General features: G+C 41.5%; 2 protein-coding genes and 2 long non-coding RNA genes across 8 annotated transcripts in view; 2 read left to right on the plus strand and 2 right to left on the minus strand.

Moving 5' to 3' along the window:
* The window catches only part of LOC141914281 (uncharacterized), a 160,936-nt gene that overhangs the window by 43,661 nt on the left and 91,663 nt on the right, over positions 1-25,612 (plus strand). The gene's annotated exons all lie outside the window — the stretch shown is intronic.
* On the plus strand, positions 8,212-11,969 carry LOC141914005 (uncharacterized). Its single transcript, XR_012620679.1, has 5 exons — positions 8,212-8,340; positions 8,455-8,753; positions 9,391-9,485; positions 9,599-9,706; positions 10,374-11,969. It is a non-coding gene; the product is annotated as an uncharacterized LOC141914005 (long non-coding RNA).
* LOC141914317 (uncharacterized) lies at positions 12,723-13,449 on the minus strand. Its single transcript, XR_012620770.1, has 3 exons — positions 13,421-13,449; positions 12,944-12,992; positions 12,723-12,858 (listed from the first exon to the last, which is right to left on the minus strand). It is a non-coding gene; the product is annotated as an uncharacterized LOC141914317 (long non-coding RNA).
* Positions 17,047-23,902, minus strand: LOC141914152 (uncharacterized). Its single transcript, XM_074805419.1, has 9 exons — positions 23,884-23,902; positions 23,519-23,760; positions 23,286-23,452; positions 23,027-23,219; positions 22,685-22,927; positions 22,479-22,612; positions 19,799-19,860; positions 17,875-17,961; positions 17,047-17,186 (listed from the first exon to the last, which is right to left on the minus strand). Exons 1-9 carry the CDS (start codon positions 23,900-23,902, stop codon positions 17,047-17,049), a joined length of 1,287 nt encoding a protein of 428 aa, XP_074661520.1.

The following is a 25,612-nucleotide window of genomic DNA, read 5'->3' on the forward strand; positions in this document are numbered from 1 at the left end:
AACCGATGCGACCGGTGGCAAAGTTGTCACTCCCTGGGAAAATATTGTCCGTGCGTTTTGCGCGCAATTTAGCCCCACCTCGTGGGCTTTGGTCAAGGAGTCGGCTTTGACGACGATGCGACAGGGGGAGACACAACCGGTCGACAGGTTTGCGGAAGAGATTGATCGTGTGGCCTCGAGTTTGAAATTTTCGGACCACCAGAAAAAGATGTTAATAATTAACAACTCACGCCCTGACATCTCTGTCTACCTGTTGTCACAGCGTCCGACGACATTTAGGGATGCATGGGAGGCAGCCAGAATGGCGGAGCATATCGAACAACGTAAAGCTCTGTCGTTTCCCAAGGTATCGCAAATTGTGACCGAACCAAATAAAGCGATGGGTGACGTTATGGCTGAATTACGGGACATGTTCCGCCAAATTATGGACATCCAGAAGTCTACCCGTACTCAGCGGAATGATAGAGCCACATTTTATAGCGAAAGCCGCCCATTACAAAGGTCACAGGATGGCCAGGTGGTGTGCTTTCAATGTCACGCCCCTGGTCATTACGCCAGGAATTGCCCGACGTGGCGTTACGACCAACAAAGGTCACCAAACCGGGACGCATTTCAGCGTGATAATCGCCGTCCCCAAAATGCTAGTAGGGGTCAGTTTCGGCCACAGAATATTGGGCGTGGCTCCCAAGGGGCTAATCGAACATTTAGTCAGGGAAACGACCGGAGACCTCATCCTATGGACCGACAAGGGTGGGGTCGCGCAATGAATGGTCAACAGAGCCCTCGCCTGATTCGGCGATAAGGAGTGATTTTTGGTGGGACGACTCATATTCATATCATAGATATGACGATGACAGTCCAGTAATTGACGATTATATTTTTGATGATGTTGATGATTATTTTGAGGACGATAGGGATGATATATTCGACATGTCATTTGATCAGGGCAACATGCTAGCTGACTCATTTTCTCTTTATTTTGAACCTGAGGGGAACTGTAATGTAGATTACTTAGATGACAATGAACCTTTACATTTAAATAAGTTTATTGATTATCACACTCCTTCATGGGCTGCCGATGACGTTTATGACATTCAAGATCGTAACTTTGGGGAGAGCTGGAGGGACAATACCCAGTTGTCGTTTGATGGAAATTTTTATATGGATCGGGGATCCAATTTTGAGGACAGCTGGATGAATAATTCCCAGTTGTCGGTTACTAGAGAGCCTGTAAAAAGACACAGGAGGGTCACATTTAGCGATCCGGTTGAATTGCAGGAGGTACGTGCTGATATGGCGTGCTCGGGTGACAATATTAGTATAAATAGGTCACAACCTAGAGGGGTTAATGGTCCGACGGATTCGGCAGAAGATGACCTTTTTAGAGATAAGAAGTCTCAATTGAATTGTCACGAACGCACTCTTGATCAGTATAAGTACCCGGTAACTTCCGAATCAGCGGTACAATGTGACCTAGTGTCAGTTGATTTAAGTAATAACAGGTCACGGTCGGAATGTCGTAATGATCATCATGATACGGAGACTGTCGTATCAAATGTATCAAATCAGGTGTCAACATCGGAAAATTGTTGTCAGTTATTCGAAAAAGAACAGGATCGTCCTGTCACCTCGAATACGAGCGGGTTTCATCAACCAATCGGTAATGAAATGTCCAACGTACAGGACAGAGGTCAGGTTGTCCCCACGTCTGAACCGATTATGCCAACCAACGACAATGTTGGAATAGGAGATTCGAACTCCGAGTTTCAACCTACTATACACTGTCAGGAACAACTTCCACCTATTACGACGACGTTAGGTAACACGCCAACCAACGACATATGGTCTCTTTCTAGTCAGAATAATCCTATTGAACAAGAGGTTTATTCCCCGTCGATCATGGCAACTGTCGCTAACCGAGTGACAGGTAGCCATTCGGGGACACCGTTAAGTATTTTGATCGACACGGGCGCCGAAATATCTGTATTATCGAACGATTATTTTACGACTCATCCTCAGATATCAAATGGCCCTTTGCAGGTCGGTCAATTCCAATCTGCCCGTGGGGTAGATGGAACTAAATTTAACCTGAGAGGAGTTATTTCTGTGGATTTTGTGTTAGGCAATTTGGAAATTACGCACTCTATGTACGTGGTAGACGGTATCACGTCCGATGTAATTCTTGGAGCTGATTTCTTAGAACAAAACCAGGCAGTTATTGATTATGCAAGAAAGGCCCTTTTGTTACCAGGGGCCGATGCAATTTACTTCAACAATACTGTCAATTTGGGCAAGTCTTCGTCCGTCAAGGTTACGCGAATGACTGTCATTCCCCCCTCATGTGAGGTCATCATAGACGGAAAATACTCGATTGACAGGACACAAGCATCGATGGCAGTCTTTGAGCCGGCAAATCAATTAAGGGCACATGATCTTATGAGTGCAAGGTCAGTTGTCGACGTTACGCAATCAGGCATTCCAGTTCGGGTCATGAATCCCACGTCACGACATGTCACCCTCTATGAGGATATGTGTCTTGGCCACTTATGGACAGATGGGTGGTCACTTGACCAATCCCTGAAGAATGAAGGGAATTCGGGACAGCTGACCCGACCTCCAGAGGTGTCTGGCACACATGTGGACTACCCTCAGACATCTGCTGACATTGGGATACCGGAAATAGATATGTCAGACTCGAGCCTTTCTGCATCACAGAAAGCGAAACTTCTTGAACTAATACGATCGTATCGGGACATTTTTTGCACGAACACCGGACGAACTTGGTAAAACTGACTTAGTCAAACACGTCATTGACACAGGGGACGCGGCCCCAATTCGGAAAAGGCCTTATAGAGCCTCTCCGGCCATGCAAGAAGTTATTGACACGCATGACAAACAGATGTTAGACATGGGGATAGTACAGCATAGTACTAGCCCATGGGCTGCCCCGGTCGTTCTCGTTCGGAAAAAGAGCCCGGACGGAGATGTCAAGTGGAGATTCTGTGTTGACTATCGGGGATTGAATGCTGTCACCCGTTCAGACTCTTTTCCCCTGCCTAGAATCGATGATCTCTTGGCTCAGGTTGGTCAAGCGGCACCTACATTCTTTAGCTCACTTGATTTTCTGAGTGGCTACTGGCAAGTTGAAGTTGACGAGGCCAGTAGGGATAAAACTGCTTTTATAACACAGTCGTCTCTTTTGGAATTTGAGGTACTCCCATTTGGTCTGAAATCGGCGCCATCTACCTTTCAGAGGTTGACTGGTGGTCTGCTGAGAGACTTGGTTGGAAAATTTTGTCTAGTATATTTGGACGATATTATCTGTTACTCGAATTCTTTTGATGGTCATTTAATTCACCTGGCTCAAATTTTCGATCGATTTCGTGAGTCAGGCCTTCGCCTAAATCCCAAGAAATGTCGGTTTGCTGTCAAAACCATTGACTTCCTTGGACATCGAATATCAAAGGACGGGATCGCTACTGACCCGGAAAAGGTAGCAGCCGTACAGGAATTGCCTGTCCCCACGACTTTAAAAGAACTACGAAGTTTTCTGGGGTTCACCAATTATTATCGGCGTTTTTGTAAAGGTTACAGCACTATGGCGGCCCCCTTACACCAGTTGACTAAGAAAGGCGTGCCGTATAGATGGGACGCTTCTTGTCAACAGGCTTTCGACACCCTAAAGCAAGCGATGCTCGAAGCCCCAGTATTGGCCTTCCCCATTTATGGGGCATCGCCATTTTTATTATATACTGATGCCTCCGATGAAGGTATCGGCATGGTACTGGCGCAGGTCCAGGATGGGCAAGAAAGAGCAATTGCATATGCGGGGCGAGGATTGAATAAAGCGGAGAAAAATTATTCTACAACGGACCGTGAACTCTTAGCTGTTGCAGCAGGAGTCAAAAAGTTTGAACCCTACTTACGGGGATATCATTTTGAGATAATCACAGACCACAGTTGCTTACGGTATCTTCACACCATGAAAACACTTTCGGGTCGTGTTGGCCGTATTGCACTCTACTTAGAGCAATTTGACTACTCCATATCGCATCGTCCAGGCAAGGCAAACGGGAACGCCGATGGGCTCTCTCGTCGCCCGTATCCCATTTCTGATAGTATGGAAGACACTATCGACACGTGTGCTCTCGAGGCTGACAATGAGCGGCCTGTGCCCGTCAACATGGGCGAGCTCCAGCGGTCTGATTTACAATTAGTGTGTCTTATAGACTATTTACTTGACGGTACCTTGCCAGATGATGACAAGGAAGCCCGGAGAATTATCTTGCAGTCAGACTACTTCTTTGTTGACGATGATGGAGTTCTTTACCATGTGGACTCAAAAAAGAAAATTGAGGCTGATGGGCCTCGTCAGTTGGTCATACCTAAAAGTATGTATGCGGAAATGTTAGAGGCTGGTCATGATTCAATGACTGGCGGTCACTTGGGTCACAAACGGACCTACGAAACCTTGCGAGCAAGGTATTACTGGCATGGTATGTATCGAGACGTTGAAAATTGGATTAAATCCTGTAAGGACTGTGCGACTAAGAATCAGCCAGGGAAGCCCATTAGGGCCCCGGTTAACCCCATAGCTGTCACAGGGCCGTGGGATAGAGTCTCAATGGATGTCTGTGGTCCTTTTCCAACAACGGACTCGGGAAATAAATACATATTGGTCTTTGTCGACTATCTTACAAAGTGGGTTGAAGCTTTTGCTATGCCTAATCAAGAAGCCACGACGGTCGCTACGATCTTCTATGAACAAATCATTTGTCGCCATGGGGCGCCCTCTGTCTTGCAGAGTGATCGCGGAACAAATTTCCTGAGTAAATTAGTCAGCAAGGTTTCGCGGCTATGTAATACGCCACGGGCACGGTCCAGTGCGTATAGGCCACAAACTCAGGGACAAGTCGAGCACATGAATCTTGTGATTGTCAAGGCTCTGAGCATGTACTGCAATGAACGCCAAACCGATTGGGACGAATACCTTTACCCCATTCTATTTGCATATCGGGTAAGTCCAGCTTCGGATACGTCGCAATACTCGCCATTCTACCTCATGTATGGCCGAGAACCGAGGTTGCCGATGGACGTTGCTTTACTTAATCCGAGGGACGTTTACTTTGATGCAGGAGGCTTTGTCCAAGCAATGTTGCCAAAGTTGAAAGAGGCCAGAAAGTTGGCCAAGGCTAATATCAAAAAGGCGCAGGAGAAGATGAAGGAACGTTTCGACAGGACTGCCGTTCCCCCAAATTTCGCAGTAGGTGATCAAGTGTTGCTATTCACTCCAAAGAAAATAAAGAGGCTTAGTAAGAAATTGCTTCATCAATGGACGGGCCCTTATCGAATTGTCCGACAGATTTCTCTTGTATCTTTCATTTTGGAGAATGAGAGGAATCAAGAGTTGGCCGTCCCAGTACATTGTAATAGAATGAAGCATTTCTTTTCAACGGACATTAGGCCGCTTGCGGACGACATACCTGAGAATCCACCTATTGACAGGGAGGACAGGGATCAACCTGAGGAGGGGCCTGTCCTCGCACCGGATGATCCGGGCGATCAAAATCAGCCTGCGAATCCGGTTGAGCCAATCTATTACGTAGAACGAGTGATTCGTCACAAAAAAGAGAAAGGCATTCTGAAATATCTTATAAAATGGGTTGGCTATGACGATAATGAGAACACGTTTGAGCCAGCCGAAAACCTGCCTCCTGAAATCATTCGAGCCTATTGGGATGACCATGCCGCTAAAGTGAAGCGAAAAACTCGTAAAAATAAGAAGAGACGTCGAGAAAGAGACGACTAGTACGTGGTTTCGAGATTACTGATTCTTGCTATCCCTATTTTTCAGGATGCAAATTGTCGTAATCTTGGTGGCCATATGGTCGTCGGCCTATTGTCTGATGCCCTCGACGGTCTTGAGGCCAAACTATGGTGTCGCCTTTCATCGGATTGGAGGAGTCCATAATGGCGACAGTGCCTGGTTTCACACGTTCGCTATACCATGGCTAGTTGTTAATGACCCCCCGAGTAAAGGCTTGCGGCTACGCTGTTCTCTTGTCCAGCCAGAACTTCGTTCTCACTGCTCCGGCTATTTGGAAATGTTTCGTGAGGCGCATCGCCTACAGTTAGACACGTTGACCCATATCAGGGGACAATTGGCTGATATGAGACAAATGATACCTGATGCTGCAGATATCGACTCACGAAAGAAACGACACGCCAGTGGGCGCAGGGTCAAACGTGCACCACTTTCATTTATCGGATCGATTTCATCTTCCTTGTTCGGTACTGCTACCGAAGATGAAGTTCAGCAAGTAGAAAATCACGTCGAAAAAGAAGAAAAAATAGTCAAGTTGAATTCGGATCAAATCACCCACATACAGGGGGCACTCTCTTCATTTATTAACGCGACTGACAAACGAATCAGCAGCCTGACCTCTGTATACGTGGCCAATTCAAAAGAACTTAAATCAATTCGAACGACACTGCTAAAGCAAAGTGTCGATGCGAGTATGCTAGCATTAGCGTCTGACATGACAATAAGAAATAACATCCTAGTGGAACGACTGACGGCAGTTTCCAGTGAGTGGTTGCAGGGGGTTGAAAAGTTATTGGAGGGATATTTGCCTAGAGCCCTGGTTAATCCAAAAATGGTTTCGAAGGTTCTTGACGATGTGTCCGAAAAATTAAATAGGATGCATTCTGGGTTTTCAATAGCTAATAGGGATGTAGGCTATTATTACATAGTTAAGGATGTGTGCTTTACTAAGACCGATAAATTTGTTTACATATCAATCAAAATCCCCTTGCAATCTTGTCAGACATATTTTGATTTATACTCGGTTGTCTTAATGCCAGTGCCAATAAACGCAACGTCCTATAACACTTCAATGATTGTTGGTACAGCCCCTTATTTTGGCGCTACTAGGGACGGTAGTTACTACACTGAAATGGGTCACGATATATTTGCTACTTGTCATGGAACCGATGTGATGACTTGCCGGCAGCGCGTGTCCATGCGCGAAGCAACCGTAGAATCATGCCTGAGTAGCCTTTTCTTCGATAAACCCTCACAGGTGCTAGCATTATGCCACATACGGTATGAGGTCCAGGGCCTGGCCGAACTGGCAGTCGACGTAGGGGATGGCTACTTTGTTGTTTCAGGCACTGACGATTTTTGGACTCTCGCCTGCCCTGGCAAGTCACCAAAAGCAATAAAAGCATGTCGTTTTTGTTTGGTAAAAATTGGGTGTGCATGTGCATTGCGTGGATCAAAATTGTTTGTGCCCGGTAGAATTAACAAATGTATTAACCAGGACACGGTGACCATTGCGCACGCTGTTAATTTACCGGTCCTACATAGTTTCTTTTCAAAGAACGTAGTGTCCAACGTTACTGGAGCAACAATGTTCCAGGGAACGCCATACGCACCGCTGCCTAGTCTGGATTTCAAGGCTAATAACTGGTCAAAAGTGGCTGCGGTGGACACTAAATTTAGCATGGATTTCAAAAAGTTAGCAAGAACCGTTCAAACTGACGCTAAACTGTACCGATCGCAAGCAGACGCTTTATTTGATCATTCTGAACCTGTTATTTCGTCTGGAACCGGTACAGGGTGGCTCACTTGGCTTGCTATTGGTCTCTCGGCGGGCAGCATGTTGCTCTCGATATTTGTTTTACTTAAGTCGCAAGGATCCTTATCAATTCTGGGAGCAGGACTTCTTCCGACCGCTGAGGCCATGGTGACTGTTCACCCCGCTATTCATGATTTACAGCGAGGGGGCTGGAATAATACAGTCATTCGGGAAGTTGTCATGGCTAAAAATGTGCGCGTCGATGTCGTCCTGTTCTTAGTTATTGTAGTAGGTATAGTTATAATTGTGTTCAGACCTTTATTGCGTGCTATGTGCTACAGGTGCCGACACTGTTTGCCTGCACCTTGTTCACCGGGAAAATATCCGGTTAGGCTAGCCATAAGGCTTAAGAATGGAATTCAGACATTGGACTTGCCTCTACTAACATTGTCCGGTTGTGAAACGAGATGTCGTTTTGAACCTCCAGCTCTCACTAAGGTTGCATTACGGGTCATTTGTGGAGTCGCCCGCTTGAACTTAACCTGGCAGACTAAGCAACTGACTTGTTCGCAAGGAACGATGTACAATCTGCCGACGTCTTGCTCGGTGCCCCTACGGGTTAGTCTTTTCACGGCTGTACAGCGAGGAAACTTGAAGCAACCTTGACCCTACTTAGTATGCGAACGCGCACCTGTAGCATATTCAGCCAGCGGAGTCATCGGCGTTTGTCGATGATTTCCGATTCATATTAAATAAGTTTGTAAGCTATATTTTATTAGTCTTGTGATGAATATTCAATTGTATTTTGCTAATATACGATATTTAAACTTTCTTTTCATAAATAAATTGATATTACGGTATTTTATAAAATTAGATTTCGTGCGGAGTCATGTGACCGTACATCATGGCGGATTGTAAACAAAAAGTGATGACAGCTAGAGAAGATGAATATGTCTTTAAATTACACCCAAAAATGTGTTTTCCTACCAAATAACAATGATCAACTATTAGGATACGACGGTTACTATTGTTTTAAGATCATCATGCTTTCAAATGGAAGAATGAAACGACAGCTTGTCACCGGAAAGCGATTCAATCCAAATTCAATTAGTTTTATTGAAAACTGCCGCTGATCAAATCACGTATAAAGGATAAAGCATGAGTTCACCCACGGTAAGTACTTTATTGCTATATGAATAAACAAAATATGAGGCCAGAATGTATGCACCTTCGTTCGATTTGCTGCCGATAGCCTAGGCTACTAGCCTACCTATACATCACGTCCACAAACTCCATTCATTTGTAGTACACGTCTATTCAAATGTATAGTTAATTATCCTCTATAAACCGCCATACTTTCTATACTGTCAAAATCCTTAAATGTAGCGGCACACAAGCGTATTTTCGCCCGATCGCGGCGAATTTATAAATCGCCCGAAAAATTCGCTCGTGTGGCCACTCACGGCGACGACGATTTCGTCGGCCGACTCGATCGCCCGGCGAATCGCCCGTATCAAACATGTTTAATATTTTCGGCCGATTATTTACACCGGCGATCGGGTGTATGAATTCGCCGGCGAATTCGCTAGCGCTCGTGTGTCCCTAGCTTAATACTGATGCGGGCGGGCGGTAGGCCTATCAGAGGCTTGCTGGCTGTAGGCTACATCTCTCTCCCTTGCCCTCCCTATTTTGTTTTATCTCTCGTCATCACTTAAGACCGAATCAGGCAGGGCTGTCAATGAGAATCAGTAATTAAGTATGAACTAAAACTGGTTATAAGTTTCAGCTTGTTTTTTCTTTTATTTTTCAGAAATTACATAAATTTATGACGTGCAACAGTGATTTACATCATAGAACAAAAACTAATTAGAGAATCTGGAACTGATTGGGAAGCTAGCTTCGAAGGTACAGTTCCTCAAAATTTTCGGCATTTTAAGTTTTTAAACATTATAACAAGTATGATGAATAAACTTATATCAATGCATATTCAGCTCATGAAGAAATATTTCTCATTATAGGTTAAACCTGATCACTGACATTGCTACATTTCTGGCAAGTTCGTGTATTACTCGATGGTGACATTTTCTTGAAGAATCCTCCACAGTTACACTTCCGGATTATTTTGTGTAAGTGCAGTGATTTTGTTGAGTAGAGACCTTGATTCAAAAACATTAATTTTGTGCGGACTACTCTGTTCCGCAAACAGGAATAGATTCTGGCATCTTGGTTCATACTCGCATGCTTGCTTTCAAGCCCCTGCTCTCCAAAGAGCCCCAATGACTTCCATGTTTGGATGAATTCAGGCACGTGATAGATCAAAACATGCAATTTGGGAGTTATATTCGCCGTGGGGAAATTTTGAGGAAACCATGTACCAAATTCATGAATACTGTTCACTACATGTTCTATTTCAGGTTCGGACAAAAACCGACAAGCTGAATATACTTGATAGATATCTTGAAACTTCTCGAAAAGATCCAAAAATAACTTTCGGTCATTCGGATAATTGTTGAGACAGGATAATAGTATTTGTGGATTGTTAATTCCATTTTCCTCATCCTTTTTAAACAACTTGTGTACATGGTTTCCTACAAAGCTATTCGAGTGATATGCCTGTCTGTCGACTCCTATCTTTTTAAGATTTTCATTTAGATCTTTTTGTATTGGTCCCATCTCTAAGGTTATGTCCTTATATATTTGGTTAAGCTTGGTTCTTCTCGGATTTAACAGTACTTTTATTGATGGAATTTCTATATCTTTGATTTTGCTCATGTTTTCGTCTGCTTGTTTCAGGAATTTATCCGGTGTTATTTTTTTGTCCGCAAGTGGCCGACATTTCAAACAAAGGAAATCGCTATCAGAAATATCAGGATCATATACAGATTGAACACATTGGCTGTGGTATGGTGCTTCGCAGTTCGTGCAATACAAATATATATGTGGCTGCGGATTCTCAATAGAACGAATTATACAAATCGGCGCCCCACAGTTTAATGGACTAGAGCGTTTTTTCTTTGCATTTTTCAATAAGTCGACTAGCTCTTGACAAGATTGTAACTTCTGTTTTAGGCTATCCAGTTCATCCTGCAAGCTAGTTACAGATGCTGAAGCTGCTCTCCATGCTTCCCATTGCTCGGGAAAACGTTCTCCGAGGGAAGATTCATCAAGTTCACAACAACGTTTTTCTAGCATCTCGAAGAACATTAACCCTAAGCCAAGAGAAACATGGAGACCAGGAGGAACTAGATGGCCTAAATCAGAGGGCTTGAAAAGCATACTACTTTGAATATTTTGTGTCTCCGCACCAATAACCCGTGGTGTAGCTTCAGCAGTTTGTGCATTCCTTAAATAGGACCCGATTGAACGCGATTGGTACTGCTTGAATGTTGGGGTATGAGGTGTTGCATCTTTTTTGCGCAAATCATGGAGTGTTACCTCACACCATAGGCATGGATAAGATGATGCGCTGCCTTGATGGCCCATCATCTGGCAAAGGAAATGAAGGTCCCCCATTAGAAATAGTCTAACGGTAATTTCTTGATCAAAAACGATGATGGTTTTGACAGTTGAAATTTCACCCTGGAATTTTCCAAAAACCTTATTCAAATTCTCCAAACAGTCAACCCCTTCATAAAAACTGATCAAATGCGTTTGATCTGGACTATTCGGGGATGGTCCGTTTATGATGGCTAGTACCATCTTTGTACTACCGCCCCCTTTATCCACCCCGATCTTTGCCCATATTTCGTCATGAAATTCTGGGGACCTATTTAACTGATTTTTCATTATCAGTTTTTCTACTGACTTTTGTATTAATAGCTCTATTGATGTCACAGAAACAAACGCTGACAATTGCTTTTCATGCGTTCTGCTATTAATTTCCAGTTCTATTTCACCAGCTTCAATGAATGTAGAAAACGACTCTTGTCTGGCTGCAAGCTCTTGTCTAATATTTCGACTAGACGGAAAAATCTGAATATTGTAATGTTTCAAGATTTTTTTAAGTTCAAGTAACTTATTCATCGGTAGTCTCAAATTTAATTTCAATTCTATTACTTGAGTTGGATCTAATTGATTTACAGTTGCGATACCGGCCAACTCCAGAGCCTTTTTGACTAAATCAGGATACCTTTTCATGAAACAAGATAATGTTACAGCCATATCATTGCCTGACGATGAAATAGAGGATAATTTATCCAAAACAAGTTTCAATTTTCTTGCTCTCGAGTCAAGAGTTTTCTTTGAGGCTGAACTGGAATTAATTGTTGGATGTTCTAATTTGGTGTAACAACTGCTTTTACTGCGAAAACTAGTAACAAGGGGAGTAGCTTCAAATGTTTCTAAGTTTGATGAATCTGTGTCAATTTTTAATAAATCTTGTGAATAAATTTGCTCAAGTTTCGCTTTCAAATTTTGAATTTCTTCATTCTTCTGTCGAATTTGGTCGGATAATTCATCGATTTTCTCTTTCATGGTAATCAAATCAGGATGACAAGAACATTGACAATGAGACTTAACAGGTGATATTGAACATAAGGAAACCGAATTTAGATCACTACACTGGAGGAGGACATCAATATCAGACAAATCTACACCATCTACACCATCAACAGCAGATATCTCGAGTGGATTTTCCAGCAAAATATCGTCATTAGTCGAGCTTTCCTCTCTTTCCGTAAATTCACTACTCTGGCTTTCTTCAAATGTTGAATTTGCAACTATGTCCCTAGTTTTTGTTCCTAGGGAAATGTTAAGAGGGAAGAATAAATATGATTGTAGAAAATGGGTCCTTTCAAAGACCTTCATTATTTGAATGAAATATGTGTTGAATTGAGCAGAATCAGAAATATTTGTCTCATATTTTTTGCAGATGTTAGTAAAAAATAAACCTGTACCGAATAAACCTGTACCACCTTAAACAGAGAAACTGAAACTGGCCTCAGGGGTTTAATAGAGAACAACATATTTATCATACCTGCATTATCCTCATACTTATACTTGCATTATCCTCATTGTCGTTATCCTTTCATTTAAGTCATTTGATTGACAGTCACTCAATCAGAGTTCGAAATATAAAAAAACTTGTAAACCTCACAATCAACTAACGAATAACCAAAATTTCTAACATGTGTAATGAATTTTAATTCTTTAATAAAAACATTCCAAAAAATATAGATATAAGACTCACTCCTACGCTTTTTTCTGGAACTTCCGAAGTACTTCTTTCTCGAATGGGCACCTTGCTTGGTAGTGAGATTTACTGAGCGCTTTTTTGATGCTGTAAAAAGTGAAATATAGTGCATCTTAATGTTTTCATATTGCCTTAATCTTAATCTCAAGTTTAAAAAATTTGATATATTTACCAGTGGCTTGCTCAGCAGCAGACATTCCTAACGGTCAGTACTAATCATGCTAAAAATGAAAGAATAAATATCTGGTCAAATAAATGTACTTCATTTCACTAAATAAAATTTCTAGGCCTTTTCATCGGGTATTTCTGGGCTTCTTATATATCAAATTTCTGTAAAAAAATAGGAGAGCACCATTATTCTACTCCAAGAGGAAATACATGGGAGGGGAAATCATTTTAGGGGCCGGAAAGTGGCCGCTCTATAAAATCGGTCGAATTCTTACGAGGTACAAATTTACGAGCGTCAAAAAATCTCTGAAGCCCTAATTCGTCAATAGGGGTTATTGTATGTCAATTTCTTCATCTTTTTATGATCTACCTCGCTAAATCGGAATCCACTATGAAGTATTATGTTTTAATGTTCGCTTTGGCATTAAACTATGAATAGCTTGGCATTTGGAGATGCCTAAATTATCAAAAAATTACTTACGATTTCGGAGCAGGTTGTCACGGTTTCTCCACCACGAACTAAAGTCTCAAACAATATACCGCGAGGTACCTCGGGTCTTCAGGAAGCGATCTATACTGGTTACGAATTAATATATGCCTATCCATTCATGTACTATGTACGCTCAAATACGAATGCCAAAGCCCGGTTTCTTCAGCTTTAAAGCGTTACCAGCAGGTGCGCGTTAGGTCACGTGCGCGCCTTAGCCTATCAACAAGACTTTCACGCCGAAACGTTTAAAAGGTCAAGTTTCTAACTTCGTAGAAGAGCTGTAGAGCCGTGTTTTCACGATGAGACAGCTCGTATCAGTTCCGAGTAAGGTAGTGGTTGTCGCGGTGTATCGTTCTTTTAGTACTGAATTACGAGAAGCGACTCAGCTGACAGTTTCGTCAGTGGAGCCCGAGATCGTAGTAATAGATGATGAGGCCCAGACTGAACGTGGGCCCGGTGTACTGGCACTCACAGCTCCTCCTGGTGATGGGCTGTTGCCTCCGGATTATTCGGTAGGAATTCCCAGGAATTCTATGTTGGCTGATACCAGTAGACTGTATCCATATTTGTATTGAAATTAAAATTTAAATATTATGACGAGGGCGCCCGGGTGCGCTCCGTGTCAAAATTGAATTAGTTGTATTATTAGTCGTAAGTATAATCTATTTAATAGTTGAATCAGGATGCGTATGTCCTGTTGAATTATCGGGAAGTTTTGATTTATAGTAGTAAAAGTGATTAAGATATCATTACATAAGAAATATGAAAATTTAGTATCATAATACTTAGTTCGCCAGTGAGTGAACTCATGGCCTGGTCATGAGTTACGGAAATAAGGATAATCGTGACAATTGCTGATATTAATAATTGTAATTGACATGACATCGGCTTTAGCCTGATTATTAAAGTATCCGGTACTTATTTCCGATAGTTTAAAGAAAAGTCATTAATTATCATTGCGGGGAAAAAGGAAAAAAAAAAGAAGTTATTGTTAATAATAACAATGAAACAAATACTGTTTGAATAAATACTGTTTGTTCGTATATGTTTGAATAATCTCTGTATTAGTATGATATTAATTGTAGGATACCCGTATCGGATGTGTTGGAATGAGACCGCCGAAGATACGATAGCACTAAGATGGAAGAATGCCTTCTTCTGTCAACCGCAATAGATGTTGACGGGTACCCCCCTGATAGTGACCATATGGAGATGGGGACTTGTTGGGAGGTATCCTGAAACTCTATTCGACGCAACTGATAGTTTGAAAAACCAGCAACTGGTATGGTCTGGTCGAGATGGGTGATATTAATTCACCGATTCGTCAAGTAACGAGGAAAAAGGAACAACTATATACAGCCTACAACAACGATCTAGGGCGTTGCCGTTCAACGGGATGGAATCATGCTCGATGATTAGTCATGCGATTCTGGCCATTGTTAGTGGTGTTTGTCACTCTCGAAGACCTGTTATATACTCACAAACTTAAGTGATGAAGGGTGAACAAAGACACCTGGCCAACGCGATACGAAAGGAGCAGAAAAAAATGAGAAATTCCGTTGACATTTTAGCGGGATGAAGTCGAGTGTGTTCAAGATGGCTGCCGTGTAGTTACATTAACATTCGATGGAATGTTGTTCGCTCAAGCCGTACGATGCGAATGCATTACTGTTTTATACTAGCTGTGGAGAAAAGACTCCGATATTCACCATAGAACTGTAACGTCTATGTGTACCAGTGAGCGTGTATTAGTAAAGAAAGAATGCGGATTGCCGTACTGAACGATTTAGCGGTATGAGTTGCGGGAACTGCGGTGGATGACGTCATTCGTCCGTCCATGACGTACCTTGTTGTGTCTGGTAGCTGTTGCGTCACTTCGCGGTAAATTCTAAACTCAAACTGTGAACTGTTTTGTGCTTAACTTTCGACTGTTTAGTGTGCGGGGACAGCGGTCTCGAATGAACTTTTTTCCGATTGGGTATCCAGAACTTTAAAAGCGGTTTTATGATAAACTATATCATGAACTTTAATATGCGTTGTAGTGTCGAACTCTAAGAAATAGTTACTCGTTATAATGAATTGTTTACTAATGTTCTTTTTCAGGATTTGTTCTAGAGGTATCAGCGGGATATTCACGAGTTGGTTTAAATTAAAAATTTCGGGACGAAATTTAAACTGGATAGGGAGTGTTGATCCACAGCTAGATTTTCGTAGTATTTGAAAATATTTCGTAGTATTTAGAAATGTTCTTAATGTTGTTTCCGTATGCGTAGGGGTTACGTTAAAGCCGTCAGACAAGAACGTACTAGTAGTAAGAATTACGAAAGTTCTTGTTTGATGCTTTCATCTACCAACGCAAACCATAAATCAGTCTATAAACAACAATTCTTTCTCGGTTCTTCTGCTGTGAGATCTGGCAAACATTCAGAAAATCTTTATATAAAACTTTTAAATAGTTGGAACCATATTTGGTTGGGTCGGAACAATGGAGTGTATTTATAATGAGGCTCGTGAAGGGATCACGCTGATACTTGATGATATTCCCGGCTACTTTCCCAAAAAGGAAAAACCGGAAGTTTAGGAAGATGTGGTTGTTTTGCTGATCCTGTATTAAAATAGAATTAGTTAAATTGTAGATAAAATAATTAGTATTAGTATTTCAAATAATTTAAGAATTGATAATCAATCACAATGTATTCCGAATCGTAGTTAATTATAATAATTAAAAAAGAAACAATGAATTTGTACTGTAATTAGAAAAGAAAACAAAGTTTTGAAAAGATATTTAATTTGAGTAATCTAGATGTTGTTTAAGAACAAATTGTTAATAACCGCTAATGTTTTAGAAAAATTAATTTGTGTTAAATGTTAAAACTAGCTGTCTGAAGTTTCTGTTGTCTGTATGCGCTCGTTGGTAATTCACAGACAATAGCTGCTCTCTCAACAACGACTAGCAAGGAGTGAGTAAATCACAACGCGTCATGACAGGAGGGTTGGAAGGAAAAAGTTAGTTTAGCAAATCAGTTTTGAAAATAATTTTAGATCAGCGAATCATTAAGGCCAAATTCTATATGACCAAAACAGTCACGACAGTAAGGTTGCTGCTCCTTGCCAAAAGTCGAGTGGGAGAGTCGGTATTTTAAGAATGCCGATTCTTTCTATAAAAGGGACCCGCATCTTGAGAGAGCAGTCAATCGGGAGAATCTGTACCTTAGTAATACAAGTGTCGACAGCAGGACAGGAGAAGCTTCGGAACGATAGGGATTCATATAATAGGGATTAGGAAAATCATTCTCAGGTTCAAGGTAAATAAAATATATTATCTTCAATATTATCATCCTGTATTTCAGTTTATTCATTCGGATTTGTGCACGGACACGTTCTCTCGCCAGGGCCTTACTCAAGTATTTTATAGATAACGATTAAAGAGAGGATTGTGACCGGTGTATCAATATGTTTGTGATCATATGTATATTTGAATTGTAAATGTTCGTTATGTGTATATTTGCAGCTCCTTCTTCTTGCTGTTGTTAGTATCAATAGTATATTGTAATCATTAATACTCATATCACTACATCCGACTCGACTGAGATTCGTCAGCAGTCAGCAATCAGCTATTAACCGAACTGACCCGGATGACTATCGTCACCGTAAACGCCGTCATATACGGACGTCGCCTTATCATCAGAATAACTTTTCTCAAGTAGACGGATATCTCCGCTGATCCATAAACGACCATCTTCAATGTGACCACTGCCTTCAATCAGATTCAAATTGTAGTATTTCTATTTTATTTTTTTTTCTCCGTTTTTTTTGTGTTAATTTAACTATTTGTAATTATATTTAAGAGTTATCTCGTAATTCGGTGTTCCTTTTCGGAGGAGTCACTCTCGGTCACGTGTACCTCGTGACAGTCTGTTCAATGGATTTTTGCTCGCTTTAGGCGCGGAAGGAGTTCGTTTTAGAACGGAAAATTCATGGATACATCGGATGAAAACATTTTAAAAAACCGACAGCAGATGAACCAGAAATCTGTAATTCAACGGATTTTCCGTTGCATTTTTTCAACGGATAAATCCGTTTTCAGATTTTTTGACTATCGGATTATGATTATAAAACGACCTAATATAAAACGGATTTCTAAACGGAAATTTCTGGTTCATCTGCTGCTGGATTTTTTTACTGTTTTATCGGAAAAAAATTTTTCCGGTGATGGGGTAGCCCTGTTTAGATCCAGCACAAAGGACTCATCCCCGTCTCTGACGTCAATTGAAGTTGATCAAAGAAAACATAATACATGCATTTTTAATCAATTTTTATTGAGGTTCTAAATCGACGAACATCGAATTCATCTTATATTTACATGATTGAAGTAACGTATACGGAATTCTTCCAATAGCCACCTCCACATGTTTCATTCGGGTTTGCTAAACATTTCATGTTACATTCAGATTCTGGTGCTGGTCCATACTTGCCAACACGATTGCCACAGAAACATTGCCAACCAGCCTGAAGTCCAGCGAATTTGTATCCTGAAAAAAAGATAAATTTGAGTAAATCCAACCATTATTCATCGGAAAAACAAAGGTGTGAGGGGCTAAAGGTTCGTGAAAAGTCTATGTGTAGTTATTAGTTTAACTTTGTTAACACGGTCCTCATCGAAGTTTTTATTGTAGATATAGTTGAAAAAGTAGTTGCGATTGTCTGTGTCGCCGCATTTCAAGGAAGACACTAATCATAAATGACTTTTGTTTCAATTTGTGGTACATTGCAGAGCTTAAGGCTGTGATCCATGGCGAACTTGTCAAATTCAAAATCTCGTCATTTTACCTCTCATAGTCTTTTGGTCTAAGATACAAGTAGAATTGTCATTACCTTTATCCTTACATGTTTGCACGCATGATTGGATTGTTCTTTTCTTTGTATCGGCTGCACGACTAGTAAAATCTCTTTAAGGGCCGTCCTTATAACATCCGAGATAGTTCCCACACCCTGATGAGAAAAAAAACGACGGTGTCATCAAAATTTGAAAATTGACCGTTTTGAATCAATTCAAATATAATCAGAATTAGTGAGGAATGCCATTACTACATAATTGATAATCAACGACTTCCACTAAGCCAACATGGTCAACTCAAATATATGAACAGACATGCAATACTATTTCCACCGGTGTTGTCATATCGCGGTAAGACGGAATCGCGGAATTTTCCAAAAACGCGGAATTTCTTCATTTTTACTTTAAATAGTAAACGCGTTTTCCCACTGTCGGACAGGGCACCGGACCGATCGATGCAACGACTTAGGTTCGAATACCATTATTTGCAGGCAATTTTATATGGAATCATTATATTACGACACCGTTGACTGGCTGCCACCTGTAGAAGAAGTCAGAATCAAGTCAGGTGAAAAAGACCAGGAACCTAATGTCTATTTCTACTAGGCAAACTTCGGTTATCGAAGTTCATCGACTTTTTGAGAACTTCAGAAACGAATATTATCAGATAAATATTGAGCACGTTCGCGGTGTCGGACCGTAGTTGTAGATGGTTGCAAACATTAATTCCTACGACCAAAAAAGTACCGGTTCAAATTCCTTTGAAATTATTATAATTTTACGGCCGTCCAGTACCGGTACCAATAAGATTCTTTTGATCCAAATAATCAGCATAGGAACATATATGTTATAGCAGTCACAAAGTAAAGATTAAAAAAACAAAACCATTTTATAATCTTTCATATCATTTAATTCTAAAAGATAAACCACATTCTTCGCTTATAACAACAATGTAGACACACAACACGCATGAACAATCCTAAGCCAGAATGAAATATACATAATGTCTATTTATTTTCGTCTGACATCGATCCAGTTCCACAGTTGTGAGTTAACTCTGAGTTACTTAGAATCAATTCATTTCCAATGTTTTAAATTCAGAGACCAGAGTCAAATCTTAACTCGGAAGTGAGTCCTTGAGAATGACCCATGGTGTCATCAAAAATCCTACGTTTACGTACCATCGATTTGTATTCCTTCAGTTAATGCAGCGATACTCTGTATCACTGAATTCGCAAAGCACGTATTGCCTAGGTTCTCCATTATTTGGAACAGTATCGTTAAGTTGTTGACTGGCGATATAATAAATTATCAAATACCAATTCCCGGTGTTGAAAACCTGGGTCCGGTGCCCTGTCCGACAGTGGGTATCCCCGTGGGAAAACCCGTATAGTATTTATAGTAAAAATGAAGAAATTCCGCGTTTTTGGAAAATTCCGCGATTCCGTCTTTCCGCGATATGACAACACCGTATTTCCACTTCCGAGTACACAAAACTTCTCTCTAATAATAAGTAGGTTATATACATATACCTTCAATAGCTCCGATGACAATAAACAAGATCAAGGCGAGGAACAAGAATTTAGTGAACATTCTGAAAGTGAAATATACACATTTTGATGAATTTCAATGGATTATACGATTAATTCGATTGACGACGAATTTTTAGGGTTTTCTGACTTTCGTCGAAAACCCTCTTGAAATTCTGTTGATTATTATTATATATTTTCCGCCGATTTCGTCAAATAAAATTTATCTTCATTCAGATTCGGCAACTGACAGCTTCGAAACGAAATGTATAAATTGATACTGTAATAACGGTCTCTCTGAACCAACAGATTGTCTGAATGTACTTTCCATCCTATTTGAAACTTAAAATTACTTATTAGGTTACTGTAAATAAAGAATTGAATTAAATTGTTAGACAACAAGCACCGGCGAAATAACAGTTTGTGACGTCATTTAGTAAGTAAATAAAGGAGGGCTCCGAGAATTTCCAAATCACGGGGGACTATACTGGGGTTAGACCATTCAACCAAAAAGAGGATTGCTCCGATAATATCCAAATCATCTCATTTTATTTTTTCCATCGAATACCCGGTAATTAATTTTTACTTTCGATCACATACATCCAGAAAACCCGTTATCGCTGCTTTGCAGCTATATTCTTACTTTGTCATTTGTTTTCTAAAAAACCAACTATTCATTTTAAGCTTATACATGGTTGAATGCCATTTTGTTGCTTATCATGGTGGTAATCATTATTTTCGTTATCTTAAGATTTTTTGACAATGTAACGTATTTTCTTTTTATGCAGTCTTTTATTGATTGATTTTTATTATTTATTGATTTTAACATCACATTCTGAGAGTAATTGTAATCAGCCGGTGGACACAATATCCTGAAAACATTGCATATGAAATGGCAGGAAGACATTTGAAATAACAATTCAGTGTAGTATTATACTTATAATAGATGAATTTTGAATAGTTTTTGTTCAGATATCAGCAAATGTCATAATACCTTTTCTTTAACTGATGATCTCTCAATCAAAAACACCTAAAAGGATAAAATGGACAACTTTTCCTGTCGTATATCATGCTTTTATAGTTTTAGTAAATGTGTATGTCCCGGGTGTATGTGCGCGTACTGTTTCGACCTAAGGATTACAGAAAAAGAATGATATAGATGAATCACCTGATTTCATTTAAAAAAAAAAATAATTTTTTCGCTAAAAAGGACATCTTCCAAAGCTGCGTTAAATTCATGAAATCAGACAGTGATTACGTAAACACCTCCTTTAGCATAAACGAATTAATGTTGAGATAAAAACTCGCGACGCCAAACGCAATTTTGATTTTATTTCTAATTGATTTTCTCGGGACGCATCCACGTGAAAATCAAGTACGACATCAAGTACATACAGTCCAACGAACTCACGCTGCATGTGGCGGCCAGAGTTTGCGGAGATGCTGCGGAAGCTTGTGGGAAGGAACTAGGCTACGAGAAATGCGGGGAAGCCCACATGGATCGTAAGGGCGGAGTGACGACGGAGGAGGCAGACAATGCGCCACTGCCAGTGTAGGGAAGAGGGAGCACGTACATCTGAGAGCGCTCCAGTTGCTAGTTCTAAGTACGTACTACAGTCCGAGTACCCGTTCGCCAGGAATCTGGCGGATGTGTTCTGCTACCTGGCTAAGTACAATAAAGACAATGACAATGTGGTCCGTGTAGTGTTTAAGCGAGCTGGCGCGGAGCGCACCCACTGGTCGGGAGACAGGAAGGATGCAGACATCTTGCCAACCAAGAACGACATCAATGCCAGAATCACCGGGGAAGTCCGAGCCAAAATTAGGGCAAAGACGATCCACGGGAAGTTATGGTAGGCGGAGAGGGGCAACGCCACCTTTGCTTGGCTGACCACTAAGTCGAGGAATTACACATCGGAAACGGTGTGTGATATAATGTCGATGCAAGATGGAACCGTTCGGACTGCCTACTGGCAACACCGGCTTGCAGGCTAATAGGGATGAGTAAAAGGTGGGGGGTCGATGTGCGTAAGGGCCAAATCGATTTCTCGAAACAGCTCTCCGGCCGGAGGTGTCGGGTTTGGAGATTTGAACTACCGGTCACGCGTTAAGGACCCCACAGGGAATCTACACACGAGAAATGGGCGTCGTTTGACGTATGCTTCCGGAGATATTTCGTTTATTTTACAGCACTGAAAATGTTTTAACCCTCCCAAACGGTACCCGGCCTATTCATGAGACCCAGCTCACGTTAGTAGCGGACGAGGCCTCTAGACGCCGCCCGAGTTCGTTAGGAGTCCGTGCATGCGTAGCACGACGCGTTAGACCCCAGGGGTCGGCCCCGGGACCGAGTACTCGAAAAAGGCTTTTGATATAGAGTGTGCAGAAAAGCAATCCGGTTAGAGGGATCCCTATACTGACAGCCTCTAAGTAGAATGTGTCTAAAGTCCATCCCATTAGAAGTATCCCTATTCAATCCGGTTCGAATCCCGGATTAGTGATTTTCTTTTTAGGATCAAAATCGTTAAAATTCCTCATTTTTCAGATGTCTCCTGGTTTTTGCTAGAAATCCTCCTTTGATGACCGAAAAGTGATAACAATAAGAGTGAAATTCGATATGTCTATTTCATTCATTTAAACATTTCTGAGGTACTGCCTCAATTTCAATTTTTCAACACGATACTTTTTCACGATTCTTTGTATGTCTTTGATTTTCTCAGCGACTAGCATTATTTTCCAGGCCGGTAAGTACGTTTTAAATGCGGCGCGAATCGCCTTCACCTCATCGGTCGTGTATCTGGTTCGCTTTCTTACGCACTGCAAAATAAAATGGATAAGAATGATCCTGGAACTTTCTTGGTTGGCGAAAACAAATAAAAATGAACTTACCACCGATACATCGGTTGTACTTGATGAGGCGGTCACATTCTGTTCTCCATCAGAACTGTCATGTTCGACATCTTCGGTTGGTTGACCTCGTTCGACATCTTCGGTTGGTTGATCTCGTTTGACATCTTCGGTTGGTTGACTTCGACATCTTTGGTGCCGACATCTGTGCCTGTGTCTTCCGGGGGCACTCGTTCCAGCCTCCGATTCGATTCTAGCCTTGTTCTTCAACACACCTGTTTCGAGCTGACAAAAAGAAAGAACTGGTTATGCTTGGTGAAACAAAATTGTGTCTACTACAGCCAATATGCCTACCCCGAATGTCCGTTTAACTGCCTTTCTTACATCGATGGTCCCCTTGTGGCCATCCTTCAGGTTGCAAAAGCTATATGCGGTCTTTTCGCTGTGCAGCATATAGTGGGCCAATTGTTTTCGCAACTCCGGATTCTTGTCCGCCATAGCAGTCATGATAGACTTTCGGATCGCAGGAGTCACCTGTCTCTTGCCAATTGTTGACTTCACGTACTGTTGTAATGGTCTGAACATATCATGAATAATTAGTTGCTGAATTTCATTTCCTAAAATGATTGATAAAATTACTGACCGATTGAGGTAATCGGATGGTAGAAGACCTCCCTCGTAGTTTCGCCAAATCTTTTTGTCCGGTTCTTTGGCGTATCGCTTGGCGAATGATCTAAGAAATGCAAATGGTACGGATTCAAGATGAATCAAACCGGCTCCGTACTTTGCCGTTGTCTTGTGCGGTAAAACCTGAAAAAGAAAAAAGATAATAATCCCTGAATAGTTCAGATACTTTGAACAATGAATGGGCTATACTTTGATCGTATATGTACTGTCAGCATCTTCCTTTGCATCGTTTATTGTGCTAGATGTTATGCCTACGGCAAGCGAAGGGCGGCTCGCTCCTAGTGCTGTAACCACGAACAAGAGAAAGTTCCGTACTGTGTCGTATTCCTCTGCATTCAGTGAAGCCGTCCGTTTCTGCAAAAGTTCTACTGCCGCTTTCGATGTTTCAGATTGCAGTATTTTCTTCACGTCGTCACCGTCAAGCAGTAGTTCTACAAAAAAGGTTAAACATGTGTTAACAGGAAAAATTCATCCTTAGTCCTTGCATGCAATGTATGTATGTATGTATGTATGTATGTATGTATGTATGTATGTATGTATGTATGTATGTATGCCCACTTTGCTGCTTGTCATGGACTTCGTGCTGCCTAGCTTTTGAATCCTTTCGTAACTTCTGGGCGTACGTAGCTAGACGCATTTCGACACGATTCAATGTGTGTTGTCGAATACCCGATACCTTGTGTCCACGCTGGAAATCAAAAGTTTCATCAATATGTAGCATGTTATGTCGGGTGTGCCGGATTTCTTACTTGACGGTGCACACGTGAAGGGAAGTAGACAGTGCACATGGGAAGGAAAGTAGACGGTGCAAAAGGGAAAGGCTAGGGTAAAAAGTTTTCCAAGAAGACGGTGCACAAGGGATGGGAAGTAGACGGCGCACAAGGGAAGGGAAATAGACGGTGCACAAGGGAAGGGTTTTAGGTGCAACATCCTAGAGGGAGTAGAGGGAGGTCCATGCATTAATACTCACATCGAGAATGAATTGGATTAATCAATTCTTTATGGTATGAACATAGGCCTTCAGTGACCCCGGGGTGTTACCGCTGTCTTTTTCCGCTTCCAACTACGTTTTGAGGCTTTAGTTTGCCATTGCAAAAATTCAGCAACTGGCAACTATCGCGCACATAAGCCTCTGAAGTTTTCTTCTCCTCAGCCATTGGGCGAAGCCATTGTAGGAATTCCTCATCAAAATCTATCAGACAAATAAAAAATAGGTCATCACGAACAAACACAAGAGTAAAATATGTAGGACTTACCCTTTTCATCGGATGGACTTTCTTCATTCGTTTAACATTGTCTTCCTCTTTCTCTTCTTCCTCCTCTTTACCACTTTCCTCAGTCACCTCACCCTCCTCCACATTACTTTCATCTGCCTTCTCTTCTTCATTGCTTTCATCTCTATCTTTGGGACTAGTTTCTTCCACTTCTGAATCAGAATATTTCACTTCCGAATCTGAATCTTTCACGGAATCACTGCTCTGATCTAAAGATAAAAACGAAAGATGGTAATTCGATAACTTTTTCATTTGCAAAGTCAATAGCATCTGATGTTACCTCGCGATAGACATTTAGAATGGCTTGAAGGAAATCCGCATTTTCTACACTGAACCATTTATCTCCGCTTGTTATATGGGGCTATGGTCTTGTATTGCGTCTTTGTGACGTCTTCCTCTATTCTCCGATTCCAGTTTCTGGATCGAACACGCCCCCACTTGTGGCCGACTCTGAGGTGCTGCGGCATGTGTGTCTTTGGCCGCGTGCAAACGGGGCAAGCATGTTTGCGCCGCTGTAGAAATAAAGAACGTGAAAATGTATGAAAAATAAGCAGAGGGTGCACAAAATTAGGGTTAGTGAAGATTTCTAAGTAGATGGTGCACAAGGTTAGGGTCAAACGGTGCGCAAAGTCCACTGAGTGTCCACAAGGTTAGGGTTAGTAGTTCAAGTTTCAAAAAGAATGTGCACAAGGCTAGGGAGTAAACGGTGCACAAACGCCGGGAGCTAATATCAGTATACGGTGCACAAGGGTAGCGAGTTAGGGTAAAGCGGTGCACAAGGTCGGGGTTTGCGAGGTAATGTAAGTATAAGGTGCACAAACGCCGGGGGCTAATATCAGTGAACGGTGCACAGGGGTAGGGGGTTTTGGATTAAAAGGTGCGCAAGGTCCACTGAGTGTGCACAAGGTTAGGGTAAGTAGTTTCAGTAAGTAGAAGGTGCACAAAGTTAGGGTAGGGGGTTCGGGTTAGGAGGTGCACAACGTTCAACGATTAGAGGGCCAGTCCATGG

Source organism: Tubulanus polymorphus, chromosome 12 (genome assembly GCF_964204645.1).
Source record: "Tubulanus polymorphus chromosome 12, tnTubPoly1.2, whole genome shotgun sequence".
Lineage (NCBI taxonomy): Eukaryota > Metazoa > Nemertea > Palaeonemertea > Tubulaniformes > Tubulanidae > Tubulanus > Tubulanus polymorphus.